The sequence below is a fragment of the Asparagus officinalis genome, chromosome 8 (assembly GCF_001876935.1).
Source record: "Asparagus officinalis chromosome 8, Aspof.V1, whole genome shotgun sequence".
Lineage (NCBI taxonomy): Eukaryota > Viridiplantae > Streptophyta > Magnoliopsida > Asparagales > Asparagaceae > Asparagus > Asparagus officinalis.
Window position 1 is genome coordinate 45824552 of NC_033801.1, and position 27335 is coordinate 45851886.

The 27335-nt window shown below is 39.2% G+C and overlaps 3 protein-coding genes across 3 annotated transcripts; 2 read left to right on the top strand and 1 right to left on the bottom strand.

The window, feature by feature from the left end:
• On the bottom strand, positions 22096-22704 carry LOC109821197. Its single transcript, XM_020387385.1, has one exon. It carries the CDS (start codon positions 22702-22704, stop codon positions 22096-22098), a length of 609 nt encoding a protein of 202 aa, XP_020242974.1.
• LOC109821198 (glutathione S-transferase T3-like) lies at positions 24613-25044 on the top strand. Its single transcript, XM_020387386.1, has 2 exons — positions 24613-24905; positions 24985-25044. The coding sequence occupies exons 1-2, from the start codon at positions 24618-24620 to the stop codon at positions 25042-25044; spliced, it is 348 nt and encodes a 115-aa protein (XP_020242975.1). The 5' UTR covers positions 24613-24617.
• Positions 25058-25588, top strand: LOC109821200. Its single transcript, XM_020387387.1, has one exon. The coding sequence runs from the start codon at positions 25058-25060 to the stop codon at positions 25586-25588; it is 531 nt and encodes a 176-aa protein (XP_020242976.1).

The window sequence follows — 27335 nt, forward strand, 5'->3', positions numbered from 1 at the left end:
AGAGGGAATGCCCTCTTTGTTTTGTGTGGGGACTTTAGGTGGCTGTAGGACGGTTCGCTCGACGCTCGGGTCGAGTCTGCTTCCCTTGGACCGTTCGATCGAGGTTGCTGGAGAGCTTCAGTTCGCAGTAGAAGCTCGAATCGATGGAGTTCGGGTCTGCTTAGTTCGCCGGCAATCGGAGCTCAGAATCATGCTGGCTGAAAATGGGTTTTAGTAGGCAAGTGATGACATGGGCCATCCCTTGATTCATGGGATTTGACCATGTGAGGGAGACAGCTTGACTACTCCTTGAATTATGGGATGTGACCATACATTGTCCAGAGATGTCTTGCTGTTCATTCGTACCGTCAGTGGTCATTCAACGAGCTGCGCTCTGCATCACGCTACGTAGGAGTGGGAAAGCCCCTCCTCGTATGCGTGACAACGGCTGTCAGATGCTTGCGTGGATCTGACCAACCACCGAGCGTCGGCGGTTCTCGTCCCCTCGTTTGGACAACTGAGGTGAGCCGCATTTATGAGGGCGCAGGTTGTTTTGACACCTGTCTGCTCACTTGTACTGTAGGCGGCTATTCGGCGGGCCTGGAGTACCGTGTCTTCTCTCTTCAGGCCAAGAGAGGTGGGAAAGCATGTTCCTGGGACTCGAGTGGGTTTGGACAGTTCGTCGAATGCTGGTGGATCCGTCTCCTGACTCAGACAGCCGAGGTGAGTCGTATTTATGAATGCTCAGGTCGACTCAACACCTGTCCAGTCCTTCGTACTGTGCGTACTATGAGCGGCCGCTTGACAGTCTGGAGGTATTGTGCCCTCTCCCTTCGGGTCGAGAGAGATGGGAAGGCCCATCTCAGCACGTGGGGTAGTGGATACGGGCGGCCTTGAGGTTTGCAGGTGGATTCGTCTTCGGACTCGGGCAGGCGAGTTGTGTGAAAGGCGAATTTCCGCTATTCCAATTGATCTCAACTCGTGCAGGTGAGCCGATCATTCAGGCGAATCTGGAACCAAGTACTTTTGACGACCATGTGGCTCAGGCAGGCGACTTCTTGCAGGCGAATTTCCCATAGGCCATCAGAGGTATTTTTTACCGTCTACAAGATACCTTCGCATTAATAAGAGTAAGAACAAAGGTCTCATATTCCTCGTCGGGCAAGGAACTCAACACTAATAACGCCTGGTCCTCATCTTTAATCATAACATCTACATTTGCCAAATTCGTAAGAAGCTTCGTGTAGTTGTTCATGTGATCACCAATGTAGGTTCTCTTCTTCAATTGGAAGTGATAAATGTGATGCTCCTATTTTCATACATGGCTACAGTCTAAGATGAATGCAAAGATGTCAAACCTTCCATGCACCCACATTGTGCATAAACACGTTTCACCTATCATAATTATATCCTCTAGTGGAATCAAATAAAATTGCAGGTACAAACAGGAAAAATAAGGAAATAAATGCATAGACATGATGTAGGAAGATATATCTCATACACAAATCATGTCTCAATGGAATATTTGTAGACAACAGAAATAATAAAACTGTCTCAACATGAATCAAATAAATATCATACTAAGACACACTTTCTTTACAATATGAAAATAAAACTCTACTGTCTGAATAAGAACATAATAATTACTATGGAGCCTCTACTAATAACTCATGTAACGGCGACTATGCAAGAGCTCCATCATCCTGCGACTCTCCAACCTTCGGCACTGCCTGAAAGGAAGTTTAAAATAAAAAGAACAACAACAAGAGCATCAGAGCGCTAAAGCAAGATTACCTCCATCCGCCCCCAAGAGAAGGGCTGCTAGATAAAGTGAAGGCTTTATCTATTAAGCATAGTCTACCTATATCATTTTCCCCGTATCTAATAGAATTAATATTTCAAAACCTACCACACGAGATGTAGTACGTGGAGCGAAATAATCCAAACAAGAAAACCCTCATGTATATACCATATATCTCAAATTGTAGATACCTTAACATTAACACCAAACTAGGAAAAGACAAACTAATGAGATCAACAATTAGAAATTCAGAACACGACTCTTGTACATCGAACAAAATAATCCAAACAAGGAAACCCTCATGTATATACCATATGTCTCAAATTGTGAATCGCTAACCATTGATCCCAACTAACAAGGAAAGAAAATAGTAAAGAAATATAAAGACATCATTACATCGTATTTATAATATCTTCCATAATCACTGGGGAGATAAAATAAATATTAACATATAATCCCGTATATTTTCAAGAGCAAAGTATCTCGGTCATATATCTCAAAGATGAGTTAAATTCATAACTGACATTCGCCTAAAACTTAGGCTATAAATCAACAGTCTTAAAGTCACAGACTACCCTGTAGGTATTCTGAACTATGTACATGGCTCATTAGTCTCATCGCGATCTCAGCAGGTAGCCTGAGTGCGGAACGGTCTACCACATAGTTATCCAAATAGATGGCTCACAATCACCATAAATAGACGGCGTACCAGCCTCATCGCACACTCATGCGGACGGACTTCTATACAAAGCATCTAAACCTAGCCCAATGGCCTGTACATATTGAATATCGACGTACTACCTCATGTAGCACTGAACTGGGCTCATCAACGATATCCATCTTATGCATAAACTGTATATATTTGGTATATCAATGTACTATCCCATATAGTACTAAGCTGTGCTTATTATATCCAACGAGTGTATGAATAATCACTACTCTATTATAAATAATCCAACTCTTGTCAAAACCCCCTTTGGGTTACTCATGTATGTTCAACGACAATTTACTAGTGTATGCGTGAATGTATGTGTACAAAAGTGCGGTTTAAACCCCGGGAACGCCTCTCAAAACAGTGCAAAAATAAAACTCATGAAATCTCAAAAAATGCCGATAAGTCGACTTATGCCTAGCATAAGTCGACTTGTGACGAGTCAGTCGACTTGTGGCAAGTCGACTTCCAGGTTGATGTTTTGATGTTTTCTGTGATATTTCTCAAACAAAACTAGTTCTGTTCAACATGGAATATAGAAACCAGGTTATAAACATGTACAACTAATTAAAAAAGATCAGATTATATGATTTAGCATTTGGATTAAAACTAATTAGGGTTAGTAACATGATTATATAAGATTTTCAATAAAGGCATGAAATATCACATGATTGCCATAGCATGATCATTTATAAATATGAACAGAGACATAAAATTCATTTAAACATGTCTAAGTTATTTAGGTATCACAAACCTAGGGTTTAAGCATGATTAATTTGTATGAAAAGATATTTAAACATCAAAATAGGGTTATTACATAAGTTAAGCATATTTAAAAGATTTAAAACGAAAATAATAGAAACCCTAAATATCATGATCATTATTCTATCATAAACAGCAAGAAAAGATTACTGATCTAGCATTAGTTTAAGATTTAATATCAATAATCTGACTTTTAACACCACATGTTAAGATTAAAGTATGAAAACACGTATTCAACATCATATTAAACATCTAAACTAGTTATTTAACTATGGAGATGGGTTTGGACGAAGATATTCTTTCCACACGTTGTTGTTGATCCTTCCAACATGGGTGCAAGACCTCTTCCTTTAGTACAAACACAGACCTTGCCTTCCTCTTGGCGAATTCTTCACCAAACTCTTTTAAAAACTCAAAAACTTGAACTAGGGCTTTAGAGGAGGGGTGGCTGCTGTATTCTCACAAAAAAGTGTAGAAAATAGGGTTTAAATGAGTATATATAAGCTTGGGATCGAAACAACACAAATACGACCCGAAAACCCGAAATAAAACTGGAAACAGCCCGTTAGTCGACTTATAAGTCGACTTGGTGTAAGTCACCTTATAAGTCAACTTATCAAGAAAAAATCTGTGTGCATGTAATTGTTATTTTGACTGTAACTTTCACATCCAAACTCAAAAAGAGGTGATTTAAGATGCGTTGCAAAGCTGTTGAAGAGACATACAACTTTTATCTTTTGAGTTTTGCCTGATTCGAAATTTATCTATGTGTAAAATATAAATACTCTTAACTAATCATTTTTCCAGATTCAAGCTCGCGCATGCCGTGCATGATTTCATTCCTATATTCATATATATACAATGGATTACTATCAAATCAATCCCTACCATACTCAAATATCAAAATATGTTGTTTATTATCATATAACATATTCATTAGTATTTTTCATATAATATTCAAAATTTATGGGGTTTTACATTCTTCCCTCTTTAAAAGAATTTCATCCCCGAAATTTTGCAATCGTATCTTAGGGATTAATAATATGAGAAAAACACCAAGAGGGGATAGTCCAGACAAAAAAACCCTCTCATACATATCTCGTACCATTAATCCTCAGATATGAAACATAACAATATCTATACTTAACCATCTAGAATGTGAAGACTACCCCTTAACTCCTAACTAAGCGGAACAAGTACATCAGGCAAAAAATCTAAACAAGGAACCCCTCATATATATACCATATATTCCGAATGATTAGGAGTTAATTGTTAATACCCTTATTCTAGTGTTAAATATAAATATAATAATATGAATAATAATGAACACCAATCAAAATCAATCAATTTATTTGCTCAAATAGGTGCCGGTAGTCGTGGCGCATAACATCTTCGCGCTCCCTCCAGAATCCTCCTCGATATCTATACTTAACAATCTAGAATGTAAATACTCCCACTTAACTCCTAATTAAGCGGAACTAGTACGTTAGGTGAAAAATCCAAACAAGGAACCCCTCATATATATACCATGTGTTCCGAATAATTAGGAGCTAAGTGCTATAACCATCATTCTAGCGTTAAGTATAGATATGAGCATGTAGATAATCATAAACATAGGCGAATCATATCCAAACAATTTACTTGCTCAAATAGGTGCAAGTCGTCGTGATGCATATCCTCATTGCACCCCAAAAAACTTCCTCAGCTCCTTTCCGATTCTATTGAACTTTAACTAAAGGAATCACTTTGTTTCTAAGTTTCTTGTCCTCCTTGGTAAGAATACACACATGAATTCCAATTATAGTCATATCATTAAGAATCTCGACCTCTAGCGTGTCTAACACTCACTGCTGCTTCTCATCACGTAGATGCTTCTTAAGCATCGAAACATGAAAGACATCGTGTATACTCGACATCAATGCTGGAAGATCTAGCTAATATAAAATGGCTCCAATGCGCTCCACTATCCTGAACGGACTGATATACCTTAGGGCAAGATTTTCCCATCTACCAAAATACTGAATTCCCTTCATTGGTGATATTTCTAACTATACATAATCCTCAAGCTGAAACCCTAAAGGTTGTCATCTCTGATCTGCATAACTCTTCTGACGACTCTGCGCTGCAAAATGTGCTTCCGAATTATTGCTACTTTGTTTTGTAGTCTGTCTCACTAACTCCGGTCCGAACAATATGTTATCCTCTGGTTCTTCCCAGCAAATAGGCGATCTACAAGGCCTCCTCTACAACGTCTTATACGGTGCCATACCAATTGTCACTTGGTAACTATTGTTATAAGCGAATTCAATCAATAGGATGTGGTCCTCCCAGCTACTTTGGAAATCTATAACACAAGCCCGCAACATATCCTCCAACACTTAGTTGACTCTCTCTGTTGGTCCATCTGTCTGGGGGTGGAAACCACTAGAATACGATAACTGGCTACCGAAAGAGTTTTGGAAGCTCCTCCAAAAGTGCAAAGTAAAAACTGAGCATCGGTCTGATATAATTGTCTCTGGAACTACATGTAATCTCACTATCTCCTGGTTGAATATCCTCACATACGTCTCTGCCATGTACGTCATCTTCAACGAAATGAAATATGTTGACTTTATCAACCAATCAACTATTACCCAAACTGCATTGTTTCCGTTCTTCGACCTCGGCAAATCCTACAATAAAATCCATAGAAATATCTACCCACTTCCACTCCGGAATGGGTAAAGCCTGTAGGGTTTCTGCCGGTCTCTGATGTTCTGCCTTCACTTACTGGCAGGGGAAAAATCTAGCCATATACTCTGCAATCGCCCTACGCATGCCGCTCCACCAAAAGTGTCTCTTTAGATCCTTATACATTTTAGTTGTGCCTGGATGCACTGTGTACCTGGTACGATGCGCCTCATCAAAATAAGTCCTTCTTCAACTGCGTATCACTCGGCATCACTAACCGGCCTTTCATTCGAAGTCCTCCATCTGCTGCAACGGTCCAATTAGCCTTTGGCTCTTTGGATATCTCCCTCTTTCAAGTTTGAATCTAAGAGTCCTCTAGCTGAGCACTGATACTAACTGTGACGCTCCTGTTTTCACACATGGCTGCAGTCCAAGGTGAGCCCAGAGATATCAAACCTACCATGCATCCATACTGTGCATAAACACGTTTCATCAATCACAGTTATATTCCTCTAGTGGAATCAAATAAAAGTGCTGGTACAAAACAGGCAAAATAAGGAAATAAATTCATAGACATGATGTAGGAATATATATCTCATACAGAAATCATGTCTCAATGGAATATCTGTATACAACGGAAATAATGAAACTCTCTGAACCTCGGCACTGCCTAAAAGGAAGTTTAAAACAAAAAAAATAATAACAAGAGCGTCAGAGCGCTAAATCAAGATTACCTACATCCGCCCCCAGGGGAAGGGCTACTAGATGAAGTGAATGCTCTATCTATTAAGCATAGTCTACCTCTATCATTTTCTCCGTATCTAATGAAATTAATATTTAGAAACCTACAACACGAGATGTAGTACGTCGAGTGAAATAATCCAAATAAGAAAACCCTCATGTATATACCATATGTCTCAAATTGTAGATACCTCAACATTAACTCTAAACTAGGAAAAGACAAACTAATGAGATCAACAATTAGAAATTCAAAACATGAGAATAGTACGTCGAGCGAAATAATCCAAATAAGGAAATCCTCAGGTATATACCATATGTCTCAAATTGTGAATTGCTAATCATTGATCCCAACTAACAAGTAAAGAAAATAGTAAAGAAATATAAAGACATCATTACATCGTATAAGTAAAGAAAATAGTAAAGAAATATAAAGACATCATTACATCGTATTTATAATATCTTCCACAATCACTGGGGAGATAAAAATATAAAGACATCATTACATCGTATTTATAATATCTTCCACAATCACTGGGGAGATAAAATAAATACCAATATATAATCCCGTATACTTTCAAGAGCAAAGTATATCGGTCATATATCTCAAAGATGAGTTGAACTCATAATTGACATCCACCTAAAACTTACGCTATAAATCAACAGTCTCAAAGTCACGAACTACCATGTAGGTATCCTAAACTGTGTACATGGCTCATTAGTCTTATCGTGATCTCAGCATGTAGCCTGAGTGCGGGACGACCTATCACATAGGTATCCAAATAGATGGCTCACAATCACCATAAATAGATGGCTTAACAGTCTCATTGCACACTCGTGCAGACAGACTGCTATACAAAGCATCCAAACCTAACTCAATGGACTAGATATATGGAATATCGACGCACTACCTCATGTAGCAATGGACTGGGCTCATCAACAATATTCATCTTATGCATAAACTATGTATATATGGTATATCGACGTACTATCCCATATAGTACTGAGCTGTGCTCATTAACGATATCCAATGGGAGTATGAACAATCACTACTCTATTATAAACAATGCAACTCTTGTCAAAAACCCCTTTGGGTTACTCATGTGTGTGCAACGACGCTGTATTGGTATATGCGTGAATGTGCATGTACAAAAGTGCGGCTCGAACCCCACGAATGCGTCTCAAAACAGTACAAAAACAAAACTCATGAAATCTGTAAAAATACCGGTAAGTCGACTTATGCCTGTCATAAGCCGACTTATGGCAAGTCGACTCATAAGTTTACTTAGTTGACTTCCAGGTTGATGTTTTGATGTTTTCTATGATATTTCTCAAACAAAACTAGTTCAATTCAACATGGAATATAGAAACCAAGTTATAAATATGTACAACTAATTAACAAATATCAAATTACATGATTTAGCATTTGGATTAAAACTAATTAGGGTTAGTAATGTGATTATACAAGATTTTCAATAAAGACATGAAATATCACATGATTGCCATAGCATGATCATTTATAAATATGAACAGAAATATAAATTCGTTTAAACATGTCTAAGTTATTAGGTATCACAAACCTAGGGTTTAAGTATGATTAATTAGCATGAAAAGATAATTAAACATCAAACTAGGGTTATTACATAAGTTATGCTTGTTTAAAAGATTTAAAAAAAAATAAATTAAATCCTAAAGATCATGATCATTATTCTATCATAAATAGCAATAAAAGATTACTGATCTAGTATTGGTTTAAAATTTAATATCAAAAATCCAACTTTTAACACCACAGGTTAAGATTAAAACATGAAAACACGTATTCAACATCATATTAAGCATCTAAACTAGTTATTTAACTATGGGGATGGGTTTGGATGAAGATAATCTTACCTCACATTGCTGTTGATCTTTCCAACATGCATGCAAGACCTCTTTCTTTGGTACAAACACAGATCTCGCCTTCCTCTCGGCGAATCCTTCACCAAACTCTTTCAAAAACTCAAAAACTTGAACTAGGGTTTTAGAGGAGGGGTGACTACTGTATTCTCACAAGAAAGTGCAGCAAAATAGGGTTTAAATGAGTATATATAAGTCTGGAATCGAAACAACATGGATACGACCCAAAAACCCAAAATAAAACTGGAAACAGTCGTTAAGTCGACTTATAAGTCGACTTGGTGTAAGTCGACTTATAAGTCGGCTTATTAGGAAAAAATCTATATGCATGTCTTTGTTATTTTGTCTATAACTTTCACATCTAAACTCAGAAAGAGGTGATTTAAGATGTATTGCAAAGCTATTAAAGAGACCTATAACTTTTATCTTTTGAGTTTTCCTAGATTCGAAGTGTATCTATGTATAAAATATAAATACGCTTAACTAATCGTTTTTCCAGATTCAAGCTCGTGCATGTCGTGCATAATTTCACTCATATATTCATATATATACATTGAATTGATCTCAAATTAATCTCTAGCATACTTAAACATCAAAATATATTATTTATCACCATATAAAATATTTATTATTATTTTTCACATAATATTCAAATTTTACGGGGTTTTACAATAAAGCCTCATCTTTAAATGTAAGCGATTTTTCATACTCTTTGTCAAATACTTGCTCTCTAGGATCTTCCAAATCTTCTTTGACGAATTCTCATTGATCACATCATATTTCAAATCTCGTGTTAAACAAGACCTAATCACACCACACGTCATTCGATTCATCTTCTTCCAAACCTTCTCCTCAATGTCGTTCGGTTTCCTGTCTAATTCCAAAGTGTCCTCCAAATTTTGCGCGTTGAGAGCATCCAAGACTTCACATCTCCAAAGACCAAAATTATTAGTACCGTTAAATTTCTCCACATCTATTTTCATAGAGTGAATACTTAAACTTTGTACAGTCTTCACGCCAGAAGTACCCTCCACAACTCCTTCTTTCTTGACCATCTTTCTGAAAGCACCAACAAACCAATGCAAAACAACTAAAGAATAGATACTAAAAAAGAGAGATTTTTACCTCCAACTGAAACCCTAACAAGAGCCTCCGAAAGATCTCAATCCCACACGACAGAAACGAGATCCAAAATAGTAAAATCCCACATTTATCACCAACTGAAACCCTAGACGAGCTTTCAAAGTGATCTACTCCTCCACCTAGTCAAGCGTAACCAAAGCTCTGATATCACTTGTTATGCTCTGATACCACTTGTTGTGATCTGAATCCACTTGTTGTGCTTCGAGGAACCAAAACAAACACCGAAAGAGAAGGCCAAACAATCCAAAATAACGGCACAAAAACAAACAAATTTTACGTGGTTCGGCAAGTTGCCTATGTCCAGTGGCCAAGAAGGGGATGCGTTTTCACTAATAGAGAAGGAGAGTACAAATAGAGATTACAAATCCACAAACTAATCTCTCACACAAAGCTCTCATATCTCTCAAACAAAACCCTAACCAATAGCTCCTGAAAAGACTCTTTTCTGTGCTCCAAATGTCTTCAATACTACTCTCACAAAAATCCTAAATCATTTTTGGTATTTATACCAAACTCAAAAAATAAATCAGAACAAGAAACAGAGAACTGGGCCTAACCCGATACGCGGTCGACCGCGACAAACACAGAACCCAGAAAATCAACTACAGGATTCGGCGGTCGACCGCGGCAGTCGACCACACCCAACTCCAGAATCTCAGGTTTGATTACAGGGTTTAGTGGTCGACCGCGGCGGTCGACCAAATCAAGCCCTGAATCATACCTAGTGTCTGTGCACGTATTCGGTCGACCGACCTAGCACCGCGGTCAACCAAACATGATCAAAACTGTTCCCCTGCTTCTAAAACCAGTTCTTCTCCAATTTCTTCATCAATTCTACACAACTCACAAGTGCTTTTTTTTTATTTTTTCTTTTTTGATTAAAACTCTACTCACTACTTAAATAAGTAAAAAAAAGTATAACATATTAATTTGGAAAATAACACTGTACCAAAAGTTGTTGTTTACCCATCTATCCAATAAAATCCTGAGTATTACTTTTTATTTTAAATATTTTCTATTAGTTTTCTACATCAGTTTCTATTTTTTGACGCGTGCATTATGCGCTTGCGATTTACCTAGTAATAATAAGGAATGTGAGACTATTGCTTATACCCAAAAAATAATAAAAAATGTTCCCACATGTTAGAATAGGATACTTAAACTTATTACGGTAATAAGTTAATAACTATATCTAGATAGGAAGATTTACCAAATATCAAAGAGTACAGAATGTATATCTGAAAATACAAATTAACGTATAACTTCATCGTTTCAACAAGTAAAACCTTTGACTTCCAGGCTAAGAGCTCAAACTTATCCCGTTTGAAAAAGTTTATTTGGACTGCACGTATCTTGATACGCGTCCTATTGATTTTCTTTCGATAGAAGCTGTATTAGTTAGAAGGATTTTTCAGATATTATTCCCCAGAAGTCTTTCATATTTTGAATTAGTCCCTTAAATCGTTGACATTGCTATTAAGTCCCATAGTCTGAAGTTATTTTGAAATAAGTCTAGCTCTCAAATCAATGACATTGCTTGCTGTCATGTTCCTCTTCTTAAGTAGTTTTGAAATTTGTCCCTCCAATCGAAAGAGAACTTACAATTAGAGGGATTAGCTCGAAACAACGAATGAGTATTGGGAGACAAAATAAGCATTACAACAGTTGATGGAATTCTAAACTATGAAAGATTTAAAAGGAATGATTTCACAAAAAAAAAAAAAAAAATCCAAATTTGAAAGGAAGACTTCCAAAAGGTCGCCAAAAAAAAAAAAAAAAAATCCAAATTTGAAAGGAAGACTTCCAAAAGGTCGACTCAAACATAATTAAAGGGTACAAGCCAAATGAAGTCGGCATGGGACCAAGATCATGCCATTGTTCGAATCACATCACAGCCCACAAAACTGACCCTTTCGGTATTTTTCAATCACTTTGTCTTTTGCAAGAAGTTTCAACAAGATTATTGATTCAGTAACGATGCATCCCCTTTGTTAACGCTGACCGACTAAGTTCAGTGAACCGGGATAAGAACATCTAAGCCTTGCAAATTATTGATAAATCAATAAACATTCCCGATTTAAAATATGTATGTAGTAGTATATGTAATTCGTTTTTATATTTTTATTGTTACTGAATATGCGTTTCAAAGAGTTTTTAACTTCTACGTCGTAAATACATGTAACCTCATGAAATTGCTATAACAAAGTTAGTACTACTTCCACTCAGTTATGGAGTGATAAATGAACAAGCTTGATTAGTGTTCCCAGTGTTGGATTTTTTTGGTCAAAACTGTTTTCCAAAATAAGTTTTCAAACTATATATATATTAACTACAAGTACTTTTCATAAATGCTTAGTAGCCTAGTGGAAAGTTAATATTTTGGTGTTTCAAAAGGTCCCTTGTCCGAGGCTTGCCAACGGCAAGCCGAGAAGTGTTTTATTTGAATTAATCTCTCATAAGTTGTCGTAGGTCGTGGGCCGTGGGCCAATGGGCCGGGGATAATCAGATTGAGGCGCTAAGTGACGCTTTGTTAGGCGCACTTTGCACTTCGCACGGAGGCATCGGGGCGAGGTGGCACCACAAAGGTTGTCTCGCAAGCTGCTTCGCAGCATGCGGACGAGCTACACATTCGCACGAGGGTGTGACCCTAGCGTTCTCGTAGTCAGACGAGGTTCGCTCGTTCAACAAGGTTCGCTTGTTCGACGAGGTTCGTCTATCATACGACGTTCGCCTGTTTGACAATGTTCGTTCGTTCGACGAGGTTCGTTTGTCATATAAGGTTCGCCTGTTTGACGAGGTTCGTTTATCAAACGAGGTTCGTCTGATTTGCTGAATCGTGACCCTCGCGTTTCGTAGCAACACGTCCATTGATTGTCTCATATTTAGGAGTTACTGCATGCAGCATTTACAACTCCATTTAGACCAATTTAATACATTGATGTTACAATCTTAATTGCCATTGAGAATTGTAACAGTCACATTAATTACGAGTGACTCTTGAGCTGGCCTTAGAGGCCTATAAATAGCGCCCTTGGGCAGCTCATGAACATACTCTCGCTAGCGTGGAATACGAACGTCGGTATACACACGCGAGCTTGGAAAACGAATGTCAGATCGACGTTGTTGTTGCTGTTGTACTGCTGCTGCACAAACTGTGACCGCAGGAACTTGCCCTTAAACCGAAAGATTTTGAACCGAAAGGTTTTGAGATCGAGGAGATCTTTTTTTTGAACCGAAAGGTTCTGAGATCAAGAAGATCTTTGCTTTGACCGAAAGGTCTTATAGATCGAGGAGATATTGACAGTACTGGGTTGGTGCACACAAGAGTACTGTGCTGCTGTTCCTGAAAGTAGTTTCATCTTGGGATCCTTGCACTGGAGTAGGCCAAATATTGCTTTAAGCACAGCGTTTCTCAAACGCACAGCAGTGGACTGAAAAAATTTAAAATTATAGCACATCATAATTTCACTGTTTAAGTCCAGATTTAACCATAATTTCTAATAATCTTAAAGCAATATTTCAGATCTACTAATGGATCCTGCGAGGACTCTCAGAGTAGACTGTCTCAAGTTAGAAAACTTTGATAGATCTAACTTTAATTCATGGCGTCGGAAAGTGATTTTTGGGATGCAACTCCTAAAAATTTACTATGTGGTTTCTGAAGAGAAACCTTATTTTGAAGAAGACTCTGAGTCTGAAGCCTCTTGGGTTAAAGATGATCATCTACAGGAGTTATCTCCTTAACTACCTAGCTGATTATCTAACAGATACTTACACAAACAAGCCCTCTATAAAGGAAATCTGGAATGCCTTGGAGGAACAATACTAGGATGAGGAGAAGCTTTCCAAGTCTCACCTTATTAACAACTTTCTCGACTTCAAATTCGAACATAACACTGAGATTTTGCCTCAAGTCAAAGAGCTCAAAAAGCTTGTTATGAAGCTAAAGGATAAAAAGATTAATCTTTGTCAAACCTTCATTTCTAGAGTAATTGTCAACAAGCTTTCTCCATCTTGGATGTCATTCTCCATGGATATTCAAAGAAGGAAAAGAAATGTGGCTCTGTCTGGTTTGAAGAGGTTCATTCAGATCGAGGACGAGATTTGGACTCGCACCAAATATGAGCTCCTAGCTAAGCAGAAGGCGTCTGCTAACATGGTGGCTACCAACTCTGAGAAGGGTATCAGTTCTTCTTCTAAGAAAAAGAAGTCTTTTAACAAAAAGAAGAACCATAATCCGAAGAACCTGAATGTTCAGAAGAAAGATTTCAAGAAGAACAGAAAATGCTTCAACTGTTGGAAGCAAGGGCATTTTGACAAGGATTGCAAAGCACCAAAGAAGGGAATAGCACACAATGTTATTCAACTTGACAATTATGTGGCTATGCTCTTTCAAGTGGCAACTCCCAACAACGTTTCTGGTTGGTGGTTAGATACAGATGCTACCTGTCATGTCTGCTCCAACAGAGATTTGTTCTCTTTCTATGTTGTTATCAAAGATAACGTATCAATGGCTGATCATTCTGTGGTTCTGGTTCTTGGAACTGGGACTGTGGTGCTGACTCTTTCTTCAGGGAAGAATCTCATATTGAAGGATGTAAAATATGTTCCCTCAATTGCTAAAAGCTTAGTCTCTGGAAGCTTGTTGTGTGATGCAGGTATAAGGCTGGATTTCCTCGGAGGAAAGACTGTTTATCTTTTAAGAAAATATATTTTGGCAATATATATCGTACTGATGGCATGTATAAGATCAGTACTATTATACCTAACTCAGTTGTAAATAAAGTATCCTTTTCTGTTTACTCCTCTGTATTATGGAACAATAGGCTAGGACATGTAAATTATAGAAAGTTGTCTAGCATGGAGAAGTTAGAATTGCTTCCAAAATGTACGGGGTAACAAACCTAACAAGTACGAAGTCTGTGCACAAGCAAAGCTAACAAGGAAGCTATTTCCAAGTGTTACAAGGAGCACAAACCTATTGGATCTAATTCACTCAAATACTTACGATTTTAAGAGCTTCGTCACTCGAGGTGGCATGAAGTACTTCATCACCTTCATTGATGACCACTCTCGCTTCTGCCACGTCAACCTACTAAAATCTAAAGATAAAGCCTTCAACAAGTTTGTTGAGTTTTAGACTCAAGTGGAGAAACAACTTGGACTTCAGGTGAAAAGACTCAGGAGTGATAGAGGAGGAGACTACCGATCTAAGGAGCCGGAGGCATACTTCAAGGAGCATGGAATCATTGCTGAAACTACTGCTCCGTATTCTCCGCAATCTAATGGAATTGTAGAAAGGAAGAATCGTACATTGACCGAGATGGTGAATTTGATGCTAACCATATTCGGTCTACCTACATGCTATTGGGGTTGTTCTTGGCTGATGGTAAACTGGATTATGAACAGAGTACCCTATTCTAAAACTAATAAGACTCCTCATCAGTTATGGTTAGGATATCTAGATCTTTTGGATAGTCTCAAAGTGTGGAGGTGTCTCGCATATGTTCGTGTTCTAGATATCAGAAGGCCTAAGCTCGGACCAAAGGCAAACAGATGTGTGTTTCTTGGTTTTGCTAAAGATAGTAATGCTTGCAGGTTCCTTGATCTTGGAACGAACTCCATCATTGAAGCTCGGGATGCAAAATTCTTTGAGGATAAGTTTATCAAAGATAAAGGATTATTGCTCAAAGATATAACAGAGAATGCTAGTTCGTTAGATGCACTAGAGGAGTCAGTTTTATGAGAAACTGAAAGTGTCAGCGATGAAGGAGTTACTGAACCATCTTCCAAGCGTGTCAGGAGATAGAAAGATTTTGGAGATGATTTCATCACCTATAATATGGAAGGAGACCCATAGACTTTCCAAGAAGCAATGCAGTCATCAGACGTTCTTCTATGGAAATAAGTTATAGATGATGAGATGGATTCATTGATCTAAAATCATACGTGGGAGCTGGTGGATATACCTGAAAGTGCTAAGCCTATCAGTTGCAAGTGGATCTTCAAGAAGAAGCTTCGTCCTGATGGTACTATTGAGAAGTATAAAACAAGACTGGTGACGAAAGGATTCTCTTAGAGAGAAAGAATAGACTTCTTTGATATCTATGCACCAGTTTGTAGGATCACTACCATCAGAGTACTTATCGTATGGGTAGCGATAAAAAGGTTCATCATACATCAGATAGATGTGAAGACTACCTTTCTCAATGGAGACCTCACAGAAGAGATCTACATGGAGAAATCAGAAGGACTTGATGCTCCAGCTGGTAAAGTTTGTAAACTTATTAAGTCTCTATATGGACTTAAGCAGGCACTGAAACTCTAGCATTAGAAGTTCGATAGGGTTATTCGCAACAATGAGTATCAAGTCAGTGAGTCTAGCAAGTGCCTATACATCAAGGTCGCTGAAGGAAAGGTGGTGGTTATCTGCCTCTATGTAGATGATATTCTCATCATCGGAAAATTTCTCTCGGCATAGTTCAGCATGAAGGACCTTGGAAATGCGGACGTGATTCTCGAAATCAAAATCATATACTCTAAAGAGGGTATTGGATTGTCCCAATCTCATTATGTCGAGAGCATACTAAGGAAGTATGGCTACTATGACCTGCCAAAACTATTAGTACTGTATGATTACAACAAGAAACTTTGATCGAACACTGGAAGACCAGTAGATCAGCTAAGGTACTCAAAGATAATTGAAAGTCTTATGTACGCGATGAGCTGCACAAGGCCGGATATAACATTCGTTATAGGAATGCTTAGCAGGTTCACAAGTAATACTGGAAAGCTTCACTAGGATGTTGTCCAGAGATTGATGAGATATTTGAAAGGAACTATAGGTTTGGTCCTATTCTACACCGGATATCCGGCTATAATCGAAGGCTATTCAGATGCGAGCTGGTGCTCAGAACCAGATGAGTGCAGATCTACTGGAGGTTTTGTCTTTACTGTTTGGGGAGAAAGTTGATATCTTTATTGATGTATTCATTATAACTTTAGTTGTTACAATAAAAACAAAAAAGATAGTCTTTTTATAATACTCTTACACAATGAAAACAAAAAAAATATAACTCTCATCAAAAGAAACACAACGGATATTTATCCTCCACTGCTTGCATGGGATCTTGGCCTGTGACGGGGATGTTGATATCCGTGGACTACCAAACAATCAGATCAGATCCAGAGCTTCGTTAATTCATGACGGAATCAAGAAACCGAAGTAATTATCTCAGAAACAGCGAGATAATCACTCTTCTCGAGATCACCGCAATGGGGCAATCTCAAGGGAAGGAACCGGGAAGTGTGGATCTGACGAGCTCCTCTTCTTTATGCTGACGAACTCGATCCGATCTCCTCCTCTCTTCTGAAATTCGTGCAGGACTTCGCCAATGCTCGAGAATTCTAGATCTAAAAAAATGAAGGCCCTGGGGCTATATTTATAGGCTTTAGGACCTCTGTTTTTGGATAAGAACGATCGATTCACTCTTATCTTCAGTTATAACCACTTCATCACGTTCTTGAATAGATTCAAATCAGTTGGAACAAATCCAGGTGGTTAACGTCGAAAAACAGCTTAAAACTATCAAAAATCAGGTTTCTGGGGTGTGGACACCCGCGGGTGTCTCGGCCTGGTCGAGACACTCGTGGGTGTCTCGGCCTGGGCGAGACACCTGAGGGTGTCTCGCTGATGCCCAAAGCATTGTTTTGCGTATTCTGTCTGTTTTCGCCGTATCTTTGTCATCCGAACTCGGAATTACGTGATTCAAAGTGTGTAGGAAAGCTGACGAGGAGATCTATAAGCTCCTATAGTTGGATCATATATGGAGCAGACAAGATATGAAGAGAACTTCGTCTTTCGTAAAAAAGTGTAGCTCCCGATTAGTTCGTGTTTTCGTTATTCTAAAGTTCCGTTGCTTCACACGGTTCGTCGACTCACTTCATGCACTTGTCGATGTTAAATAAGCTTCTGTGACTCAGATAGTGATGTTCATCGTCATCTCTCTGTCTCGAGCCGCGTGCGTAAACCTATAAGCATTTTTAGACGCCAACAGATACTCCCTCCAAAGTGTTTCAGTCTTGTTTCTTTTATAGAGGAGGCTGAAATACTTTGGATGTGATCGGTCCAACCTTCAGTCGGTATAAAAGGACATGTAGTTGGCTTTGATTCTTGACTCCTTTGATTTTCAGTCTATTCAAAATTTTAACAAAATAGCTAAAATTTTTCTACCGGTGAGTTGATTTTGGCTCATGTCATTGAGTTGACTTTGAACTAATTATCTCTGTCACAACGCATTGACCGATGTTGACTTAGTGCCCGGCGTTAACTTTCATCGCAACGCGTTGATCAACATTGACCTATAGTTATGCGTTGACTGGCGTTGACTAGCGTTGACCTAGGGTTACGCGTTAACTGACGTTGACCGACGTTGACATTAGGGTTTCGGATCGCCCGGCGTTGACTTTCATCGTAACGTGTTGACCAGCGTTGACCTAGGGTTACGCGTTAACTGCCGTTAACCTTAGGGTTTCGGATCGCCTGACGTTGACTTTCATCACAACACGTTGATCGGTGTTGACCTAGGGTTACGCGTTGACCGACGTTGACCTTAGGATTTTGGATCGCCCGACATTGACTTTCATCGCAACGTGTTTACCAAAGTTGACCTAGGGTTACGTGTTGACCGGTCCTTAGACGGTTGCTTATCCATGACCATCGTCTTGACCTTATTATTAGTGTCTACATATTTAAGACACTGATGGAGTGTGGAAGGGACTATAATGTTACCATGGATCCATGATCAACCCAACAGTAAGTCTCTGCGTCGATCACATAACATGTGACTTCCAACTTCAAGTCTTCGATCTAGCACTTCACTCGGATTTTACCTAGTGGTCTGGACCCACTGGTGTTGAATCCGTAGTTTGTAGTACCCGTGGAGGCTAACTTACTAGCCAGTATTCTGAGATTATACATCAATTGGAATGGCATGATGCTAACAGCGGAACCCGGATCGACTTTGATCTGGTTGACCACGCTGGAGCCAATGTGCCCGGTGAAATACAAGGGTTGATCATGCTTTGAATTCTTCGTCTGCATGTCCTCTTTGGTGAAAGAAATGCAGGGAAAATGGTGTGCCGCGAGGTTATAATGTTGGACTGACGGCTCTGGTTCTTTAGGAGATGGCTTGATCTGAGTTAGGAAAACGTTAAAATCTGCCAAGGCTTCTTGCAATGCTTCCATCGTGTCTTTCGAAAGATATAGTATCTCATATAGAGTTATTCTAGCCGGTATATTAGCTAATTGCGTCATAATGTTGAAGCAGTACGGAGTGCTTGAGCTTCCCGGTTTGTCTCTCTCAATCGGTTGATTGAATCGAGACTGCTTAGGGTTCTAGCCCTCTTGGTATAAATGCTCTTTCTCCTTTAGATTTTGCTGAGTCTTTTCAACAGGTACCGGGGGAGTTGTGACCACTCCCATTTCTACTAATGTCTTGGAGGGAATGGTTTTGGTTACCCCCTACTTAGCTAACTGCTCGGAGGCAGTTGGATACTTGAAATGGTATTCATTTCCACTCCGGGTAGCAAAGACCGGTTCTCCGTTGGTTACAAAGACTTCTCGCTCATCTTCGGAGAGTGGGAACGCAGGGATACTTTTATCATTTTCTTTTGGAATGGCTGTGGCTCCACAACAAGAATTCCCTTTCCCCTTTGACTTCTTCTTGGATGACGATCCGGCCTACTGTTCATCTTCAATCAGATCGGGATGGACCCAGAGAATCTTACCATTTGGGGCTGTGTGTGGCACAAGTCCTTTCTGGCGTTGTTTATGAGGATCGTCATTCACGGTCTTCACCGCTACGTTCATTATGGTTTCGGACTGAAACCAATTCAAAGGAACAGACCCGAAGCTGATCGATATTACGTTTGCACCTACCGTCTTCTCTTTAGATGGTTTCATCGTAATGACCCCAACATCAATCAAAGCTTGGACCTTGCCTTTGAGGGTATAGCATGACTNTGGAACACACAATATTTTAGGTCATTAACCCTTTTGGCGTCTTCCTAATCCTGGATCAGAGGCAACTTGATCTTGTTGTTCTCTATGAGGTATTTAAAAATATTGGGGACCTCGTCTTCTTTAAAAGAATAAACCTTTAGGAATTTGGGTTCCGAAGCCTTCTGCTTTTGGGGCAGTTGTTGCCAAGGCGACTGCTGAGGCACTATTTACTGCTGTTGTTGCGGTTGTGGTTGCGCTTGCAGCTCGAACGTTTGGTTTACGTCCATTGCGTTCACTTGTGCTTTTCCTTTTCCCCAAGGGACAAAATTCTGTTGTGGAGTATTTGTCGCCGTTTGACCTCTTTCAGCCTTCTTCCTTTTGAGGAAGCATTCGGCTCGTTCTCCTCGGACCTTCAAATCCTTCCAAGTCTTGGATGGCGCCATTCCCATATCTTTGAGGATATCCAAGGAAAGATTGTTATGATAAGTTTCTAGGATAAAGTCTTCACTGACCGGATCTCTACAATTCATAGCTTTGTTCCGGAATCGTTTGACAAAATTTTTGACTAACTCTCCATCCTTCTGCTTTCCATCGAATAACGTTTCGATTGAAACCTCAGTGTTTTTTTCAAAGAAATTTGTGAGAAACATGTCTTCCATGTCGTCCCAACTGCTGATACTTCCCGACTTAAGATGACGATACTAATCGAAGGCTGTTCCACGAAGAGTGCCAACGAATGATCGTACCATCAAGGGCTCACTTTCGGAGATTATTCCTAAACGAGACTTGAAATATATTAAGTGCTGAGTGGGAGAACCCTTTCCGTCAAACGATGTGAAGTTGATCAAATTAAACTTTGCTGGGTACGAGATTGATTCCCACTCTCTTAGGTAAGGACAGAGTATTTCAGACTTCTTTACTTCTTGAGCGCTCATCAACGCATTGATTTTGCTCTCCAAGTCCCTCATCTTCTTATCCTCGCTCGTATCTTTCTTCAAGCGATTCCGGGGAGAAGTGACGTGGTCCTCCTTTGTATTGTTATCATTCGAGGGACTACCCCCGGTATTGTTGTCAACAGGAGGGGGATCCATGTTGGTATTCTCGTCCGCCTCCCGATCACTATCAACTGGGTTAGGATTATTACGACGGTTGGATTCCCCTTGCTGATTTGTCAGCGTCACTATTTGTTGACTATTCATATCCTTCATCTCCTGCATGGCCATTTCCATCTCGAATTTAAAATTCTCTTTCTGCTTGGCTAAAGCGTCCTTGAGAATTTTAACCATTTGCTCGACATTAATCATGAATGATTCATAAGATTGCCCTGCACTGGATGCTGTATCGTCAGAAGCTAATGTAGAGCAAACATCTGACGTTTTGTCATCCGAGGACCGTGCCCTCCTGGGTCTAGGTCTGATAGTTCCAGACCGCAGCTAAGTCATGCACTGGGATACTTCTGCAAAAGGTTTAGGATCAGTTAGCCTTCTTCTGCGGAAACACCTCATCTTTGGTTCAGACATTTCAGTAGAGATTCGTTCAAATACAGAGACCCTCTGGGAGTGGTCTCGTGGCAGCTGTATTCTGACAAAACTGCCTTGATGATTTTCACACACGGATAATAAAAGTTCGTTTCTTGGGTATTTCTCTTCTGAGACTTATTCGTACCCCCGGCCTGATAGTATAACTCATTGGCCTTATGACCAAAGCAACCCATCGTGTGTTAGCATGACTTCCCAGGTATAACATCGTCATCAGACGAACACGTTTCCCTCTGGCGATACGACGGTTCATTGGCATCTCCAAGAGTTACTCGTTCAGATTTACGCCTTTGTGAGTGTGAAACTCTAATGGGCTCTTGAACTTCGACTCGCAATCTGATACGGTCGGTCATAAGAGTCTTCCCTTTATTATTATTTGGGAGATTAGTACGACCCCCAGCCAGAATGGTTGTTTGGGAGCCTTTCAACTGTCCCAATCACTCCTTAAGGGCATCTCCAACCCTTTGCCTCAAAATGGTGCAAATTTTGCACCAAAATGGTGCAAAAGTCACATCTAACAGTAATTCATCTCCAACCCATTGCACCATTTTTTGCACCAAAAAGGAATATTCTCAGTATCTTTCTTTTTATCTACTTTTATATGATTATTTTTTATCCCCTATATTTTTAACTATTTCAACAATTAACCTCACATATCAAATTTTATTTTTTCACATATTTTCCAAACAAAATGATTTATTATTTTAAAAATTAAACTAATAAAACAATAAAATATTATATACCTATTATTAATATTGCCAAAATATTACATTCAAGAACACAACAGAAAATAAAATGTAAGAACATAATTAAACATTAACAACAACGTAAAAATTACAAATTTAGTATGCTCTTAACTATCTGAATTAGTGTATTCCTCCCATAGATGATCTATCAATGCATTACGAAGCGCAATATGGGCATCTTTATCCTTGATTTTTCCGTAACGTGTAATAAATTGAGTAAATCTTGTAGTTTCATCTGCTACCATATCAACTTCTGGTGTTGGTGCTTCCCTCACTTCTTGAATTGGTGCATAAAGATCACGTTCATCCTCGATTATCATATTGTGCATAATAATGCATGCAGTCATTATGTCATGTAATACATGTTTTTTCCAAAAACGTGCTGATCCTGCCACGATTGCAAATCGTGATTGGAGAACTCCGAACGCACGTTCTACATCTTTTCTACATGCTTCCTGTTTCATGGCAAAATATTTTTTCTTCCTACCTTGTGGCTGTTGGATTGTTTGTACAATAGTAGCCCATTTCGGATATATACCATCAGCTAAATAATAACCCATATTATACTCTTTTCCTTGAATAACATAGTAAACGGGAGGAGCAATACCTTGAGCTAGGTTAGAGAAAAGATTAGATGACTCCACCACATTGATATCATTATTGGTGCCTGGCATACCAAAATATGCGTGCCATATCCAAAGATCATAATCTGCCATAGCTTCGAGGATAATAGTTGGTGACCCACTACGTCCTGTGTATTGCCCAGACCATGCTGTTGGACATGATTTTAAAAATTGATTCCCACTCGTACAAAGCTTTCACACAATTCAAGGAGAGCTGAGCTGTGTATACGTTGGACAATGTGTAAAGCTGACCTGATTTCAAAAATTGATTCCCACTCGTACAAAGCTTTCACACAATTCAAGGAGAGCTGAGCTGTGTATACGTTGGACAATGTGTAAAGCTGACCTGATTTTAAAAATTGATTCCCACTCGTACAAAGCTTTCACACAATTCAAGGAGAGCTGAGCTGTGTATACGTTGGACAATGTGTAAAGCTGACCTGATTTCAAAAATTGATTCCCACTCGTACAAAGCTTTCACACAATTCAAGGAGAGCTGAGCTGTGTATACGTTGGACAATGTGTAAAGCTGACCTGATTTTAAAAATTGATTCCCACTCGTACAAAGCTTTCACACAATTCAAGGAGAGCTGAGCTGTGTATACGTTGGACAATGTGTAAAGCTGACCTGATTTCAAAAATTGATTCCCACTCGTACAAAGCTTTCACACAATTCAAGGAGAGCTGAGCTGTGTATACGTTGGACAATGTGTAAAGCTGACCTGATTTCAAAAATTGATTCCCACTCGTACAAAGCTTTCACACAATTCAAGGAGAGCTGAGCTGTGTATACGTTGGACAATGTGTAAAGCTGACCTGATTTTAAAAATTGATTCCCACTCGTACAAAGCTTTCACACAATTCAAGGAGAGCTGAGCTGTGTATACGTTGGACAATGTGTAAAGCTGACCTGATTTCAAAAATTGATTCCCACTCGTACAAAGCTTTCACACAATTCAAGGAGAGCTGAGCTGTGTATACGTTGGACAATGTGTAAAGCTGACCTGATTTCAAAAATTGATTCCTACTCGTACAAAGCTTTCACACAATTCAAGGAGAGCTGAGCTGTGTATACGTTGGACAATGTGTAAAGCTGACCTGATTTCAAAAATTGATTCCCACTCGTACAAAGCTTTCACACAATTCAAGGAGAGCTGAGCTGTGTATACGTTGGACAATGTGTAAAGCTGACCTGATTTTAAAAATTGATTCCCACTCGTACAAAGCTTTCACACAATTCAAGGAGAGCTGAGCTGTGTATACGTTGGACAATGTGTAAAGCTGACCTGATTTCAAAAATTGATTCCCACTCGTACAATAGTATTTTACACAATTCAAGGAGAGCTGAGCTGTGTATACGTTGGATAATGTGTAAAGCTGACCTGATTTTAAAAATTGATTCCCACTCGTACAAAGCTTTCACACAATTCAAGGAGAGCTGAGCTGTGTATACGTTGGACAATGTGTAAAGCTGACAGATTTCAAAAATTGATTCCCACTCGTACAAAGCTTTCACACAATTCAAGGAGAGCTGAGCTGTGTATACGTTGGACAATGTGTAAAGCTGACAGATTTCAAAAATTGATTCCCACTCGTACAAAGCTTTCACACAATTCAAGGAGAGCTGATATGTGTATACGTTGGACAATGTGTAAAGCTAACCTGATTTCAAAAATTAATTCCCACTCGTACAAAGCTTTCACACAATTCAAGGAGAGCTGAGCTGTGTATACGTTGGACAATGTGCAAAGCTGACCTGATTTCAAAAATTGATTCCCACCGACAACGTTGGATAATGTGTAAAGCTGATCAGTTTGTACAAAATGATTCAATTTCAAATGTTGACCACCGACAAATTCAAACCAACAGCAAATTCAAATTCAAACAAAAAAAACAAATTTGGATTGGCTATAAATAACATTCACGGTTTCTACTTCAAGCCACCCAATTCGAAGTATTTCTTCAAAGTATTTCTGATCTCCAAATCAACCACTTTTTACAAAAAAATGTCTGTTCGATCAACTGGATACACGGTTACTGAAGATGTGCTCCTTTGTCAAGTATTCTTGGATATTTCTCAAGACCCTATTATCGGTAGAAACCAGTCTCGAGATGCATTTTGGTCTCGTGTGGAGGACAGATACAATGAACTTCGAGACCAAAATTCTGATGTGCGTACGAGCCGATCAATTCGTTCTCGAATGGAAATTATAAGTAATGAAGTAAGGAAATTGAATGCGTGCTTGAGACAAGTAGAGAATCTGAATCCAAGTGGTGCTTCAGATGAAGATATTGTAAGTATTCTATTAATTATCGTTTGAATTTTATTATTATTGTTGAAATACATAACTTGATGTTCACTATAATTTACAGTTAGTTCGAGCAAAGATGTTTTATGCAAGAACCGAAGTACAAAAAAGGTTTCAAATTTGATCATGTCTGGAATATGGTTAAAAATTTCGAAAAATTCAAAGATGATGTCCCCACAGCAAGACAAGTTGGTCGAAGACAATCCCAAAGTGTGAACTTCGACTCGTCACAATCAGATAATCCCACTCCGGAATCTCCTATATCAACATCTCCTGGATTGTCATCATTTACTCCATCTGAACGACCTATTGGGGTAAAAAAAGCTAAATTGAAAAGGAAAAATGATGATCATGAGTCAAGTGTAGTGGACTCCATCGAGACCTCCAACAATCGACTTATAGACAGGTTAGACAAGGCGAGCTTGGACAGGCAAGAAGCATTTGATATCGAACGAGAAAAGATAGCCATGAAAAAAGATAGAGATGAATGGAAAATTATAATGAAAGATTTGAATTCCTTTGCTGATCCAAACGTACGGGAGTACGTTCGAGCTCAACAGATTAAAATAATACAAAAAAGAAATCAACAAGAACAAGGGTCTGCTTCTAATTTTGGCAATTATTTTAATGATATTGGACACTCTGGCCCCGATCTACCAGATTATTGAGAGTTGCTTGTCCATCTTAAGTAACGTCACCATGTTTAGTTTGTATTTTATGTTTTATTTTAATGAAGTTTTATATTATGTGTGTCAGTTTTTATATGTTATGTATTTCAGATATGTAATTTATATTTGAATTATGTATTATGATTGCTCTTTAATGAAGTTTTATATTATGTATGTCTAGATTTTAATATTATAATTAATAATAATGTCTGTTAAATTTTAAAAATAAAAAAATAAAAAAAAACAGTAATGGGGGATGAACAGTGCGACGCCAAATATAGCGTCGCGCTGTTCATCCCCGTCAAAATGCGGCAACAAATGCCGCTCGATTGGAGCTCCCACGCAGCGGCATTTTCACTTTTCGCCTCAAAATGCCGCTGCGTTGGAGATGGTCTAATAGGTGCTTTAACTCGATCTTTGGGGAGAGGACCAAGGCGGTCTTTTAGAGAAACTCTGAATTTGGTGAGGTCCACACTACCAAGAGGAGTGGGATCCGGAGTTGACGAAGGTGGAATGGTAACTTCGTCTGCTTTTGCCTTAGGCGTTGACCTTTGGCATCCAAACCCATTTCTGTTTGGGCGATTTTCTGACCGCCTCTTCCTTCTGCATTTCTTGTGCTTTCCGCACAAGGACTCAGGCGTGCGCAAGTAATGTACGGCGCTTCTGGATTCGCTCCTTAAGGGTAGAGTAGGTCCTTTTGACGCGGACCCATTCATTCTTTTCTGCTTTGGAGGAGGGGTTGCTCGATTGCCGTTGTTGTTCTTGGCGCTTCCTGGATTTTAGATCCACATCGTAGCGGATCCTGTCCATTGGCTTCAAAGCCTTAGTGAGTTGACGCGCAAGACGTTAGCATCGCCTTTAGCGCGCTCTCTTCGATAGAGTCGACGCACCTTCAACAGCTAACACTTCGATGGAGGGGAGGCCTAGGTCTACAGCTTTGGCCTTTTTGGACATTGGAGGGATGTCGCAAGGTGTAAGCGTAGCGGCAACGAGGGGATCTTGTATCTTCGAGCCCGAAGTCCCGTGAGCTCTTTCGGAAGAGGAGGCCTTCCTGCGCTTGCGAGGAGAGGCAGATCTAGAGGAGGAGGAAGAGATATATTCTTCGAATTTCTTCTGCTCGAATTCGTATTCGACCTCTTCGTTCACCAGGATCTTGATCGCTAGTTACGGCACGACAGCTTCAGCAGCGAAGCTGTTGGCTCCCACTGTGGTCGCCAGCTTGTTTAGGGAGAAAGCTGATGTCTTCATTTATGTATTTATTACAACTTCAGTCGTTACAATAAAAATAAAAAAAGATAGTCTTTTTATAAGACTCTTACACAATAAAAATGAAAAAAATATAACTCTCGTCAAAACAAACACAACGGACATTTATCTTCCGCTGCTTGCGTGAGATCTTGGCCTGTGACGGGGATGTTGATATCTATGGACTACCAAACGATCAGATCAGATCCGAAGCTTTGTTGATTAGTGAAGGAATCAAGAAACCGATGTAATTATCTTGGCAATAGCAAGAAAATCACTCTTCTCGAGATCACCACAATGAGGCAATCTTAAGGAAAGGAACCGGGAACTATGGATCTGACGATCTCCTTTTCTTCATGCTGACGAACTCGATCCGATCTCCTCCTCTCTTTTGAAATTCGTGCTTATTCAGTCTTCAGTTCATTAGGGCTTCTCCAACGCTCGAGAATTCTAGATCTAAAAAAATGAAGGCCCTGGGACTGTATTTATAGGTTTTGGGACC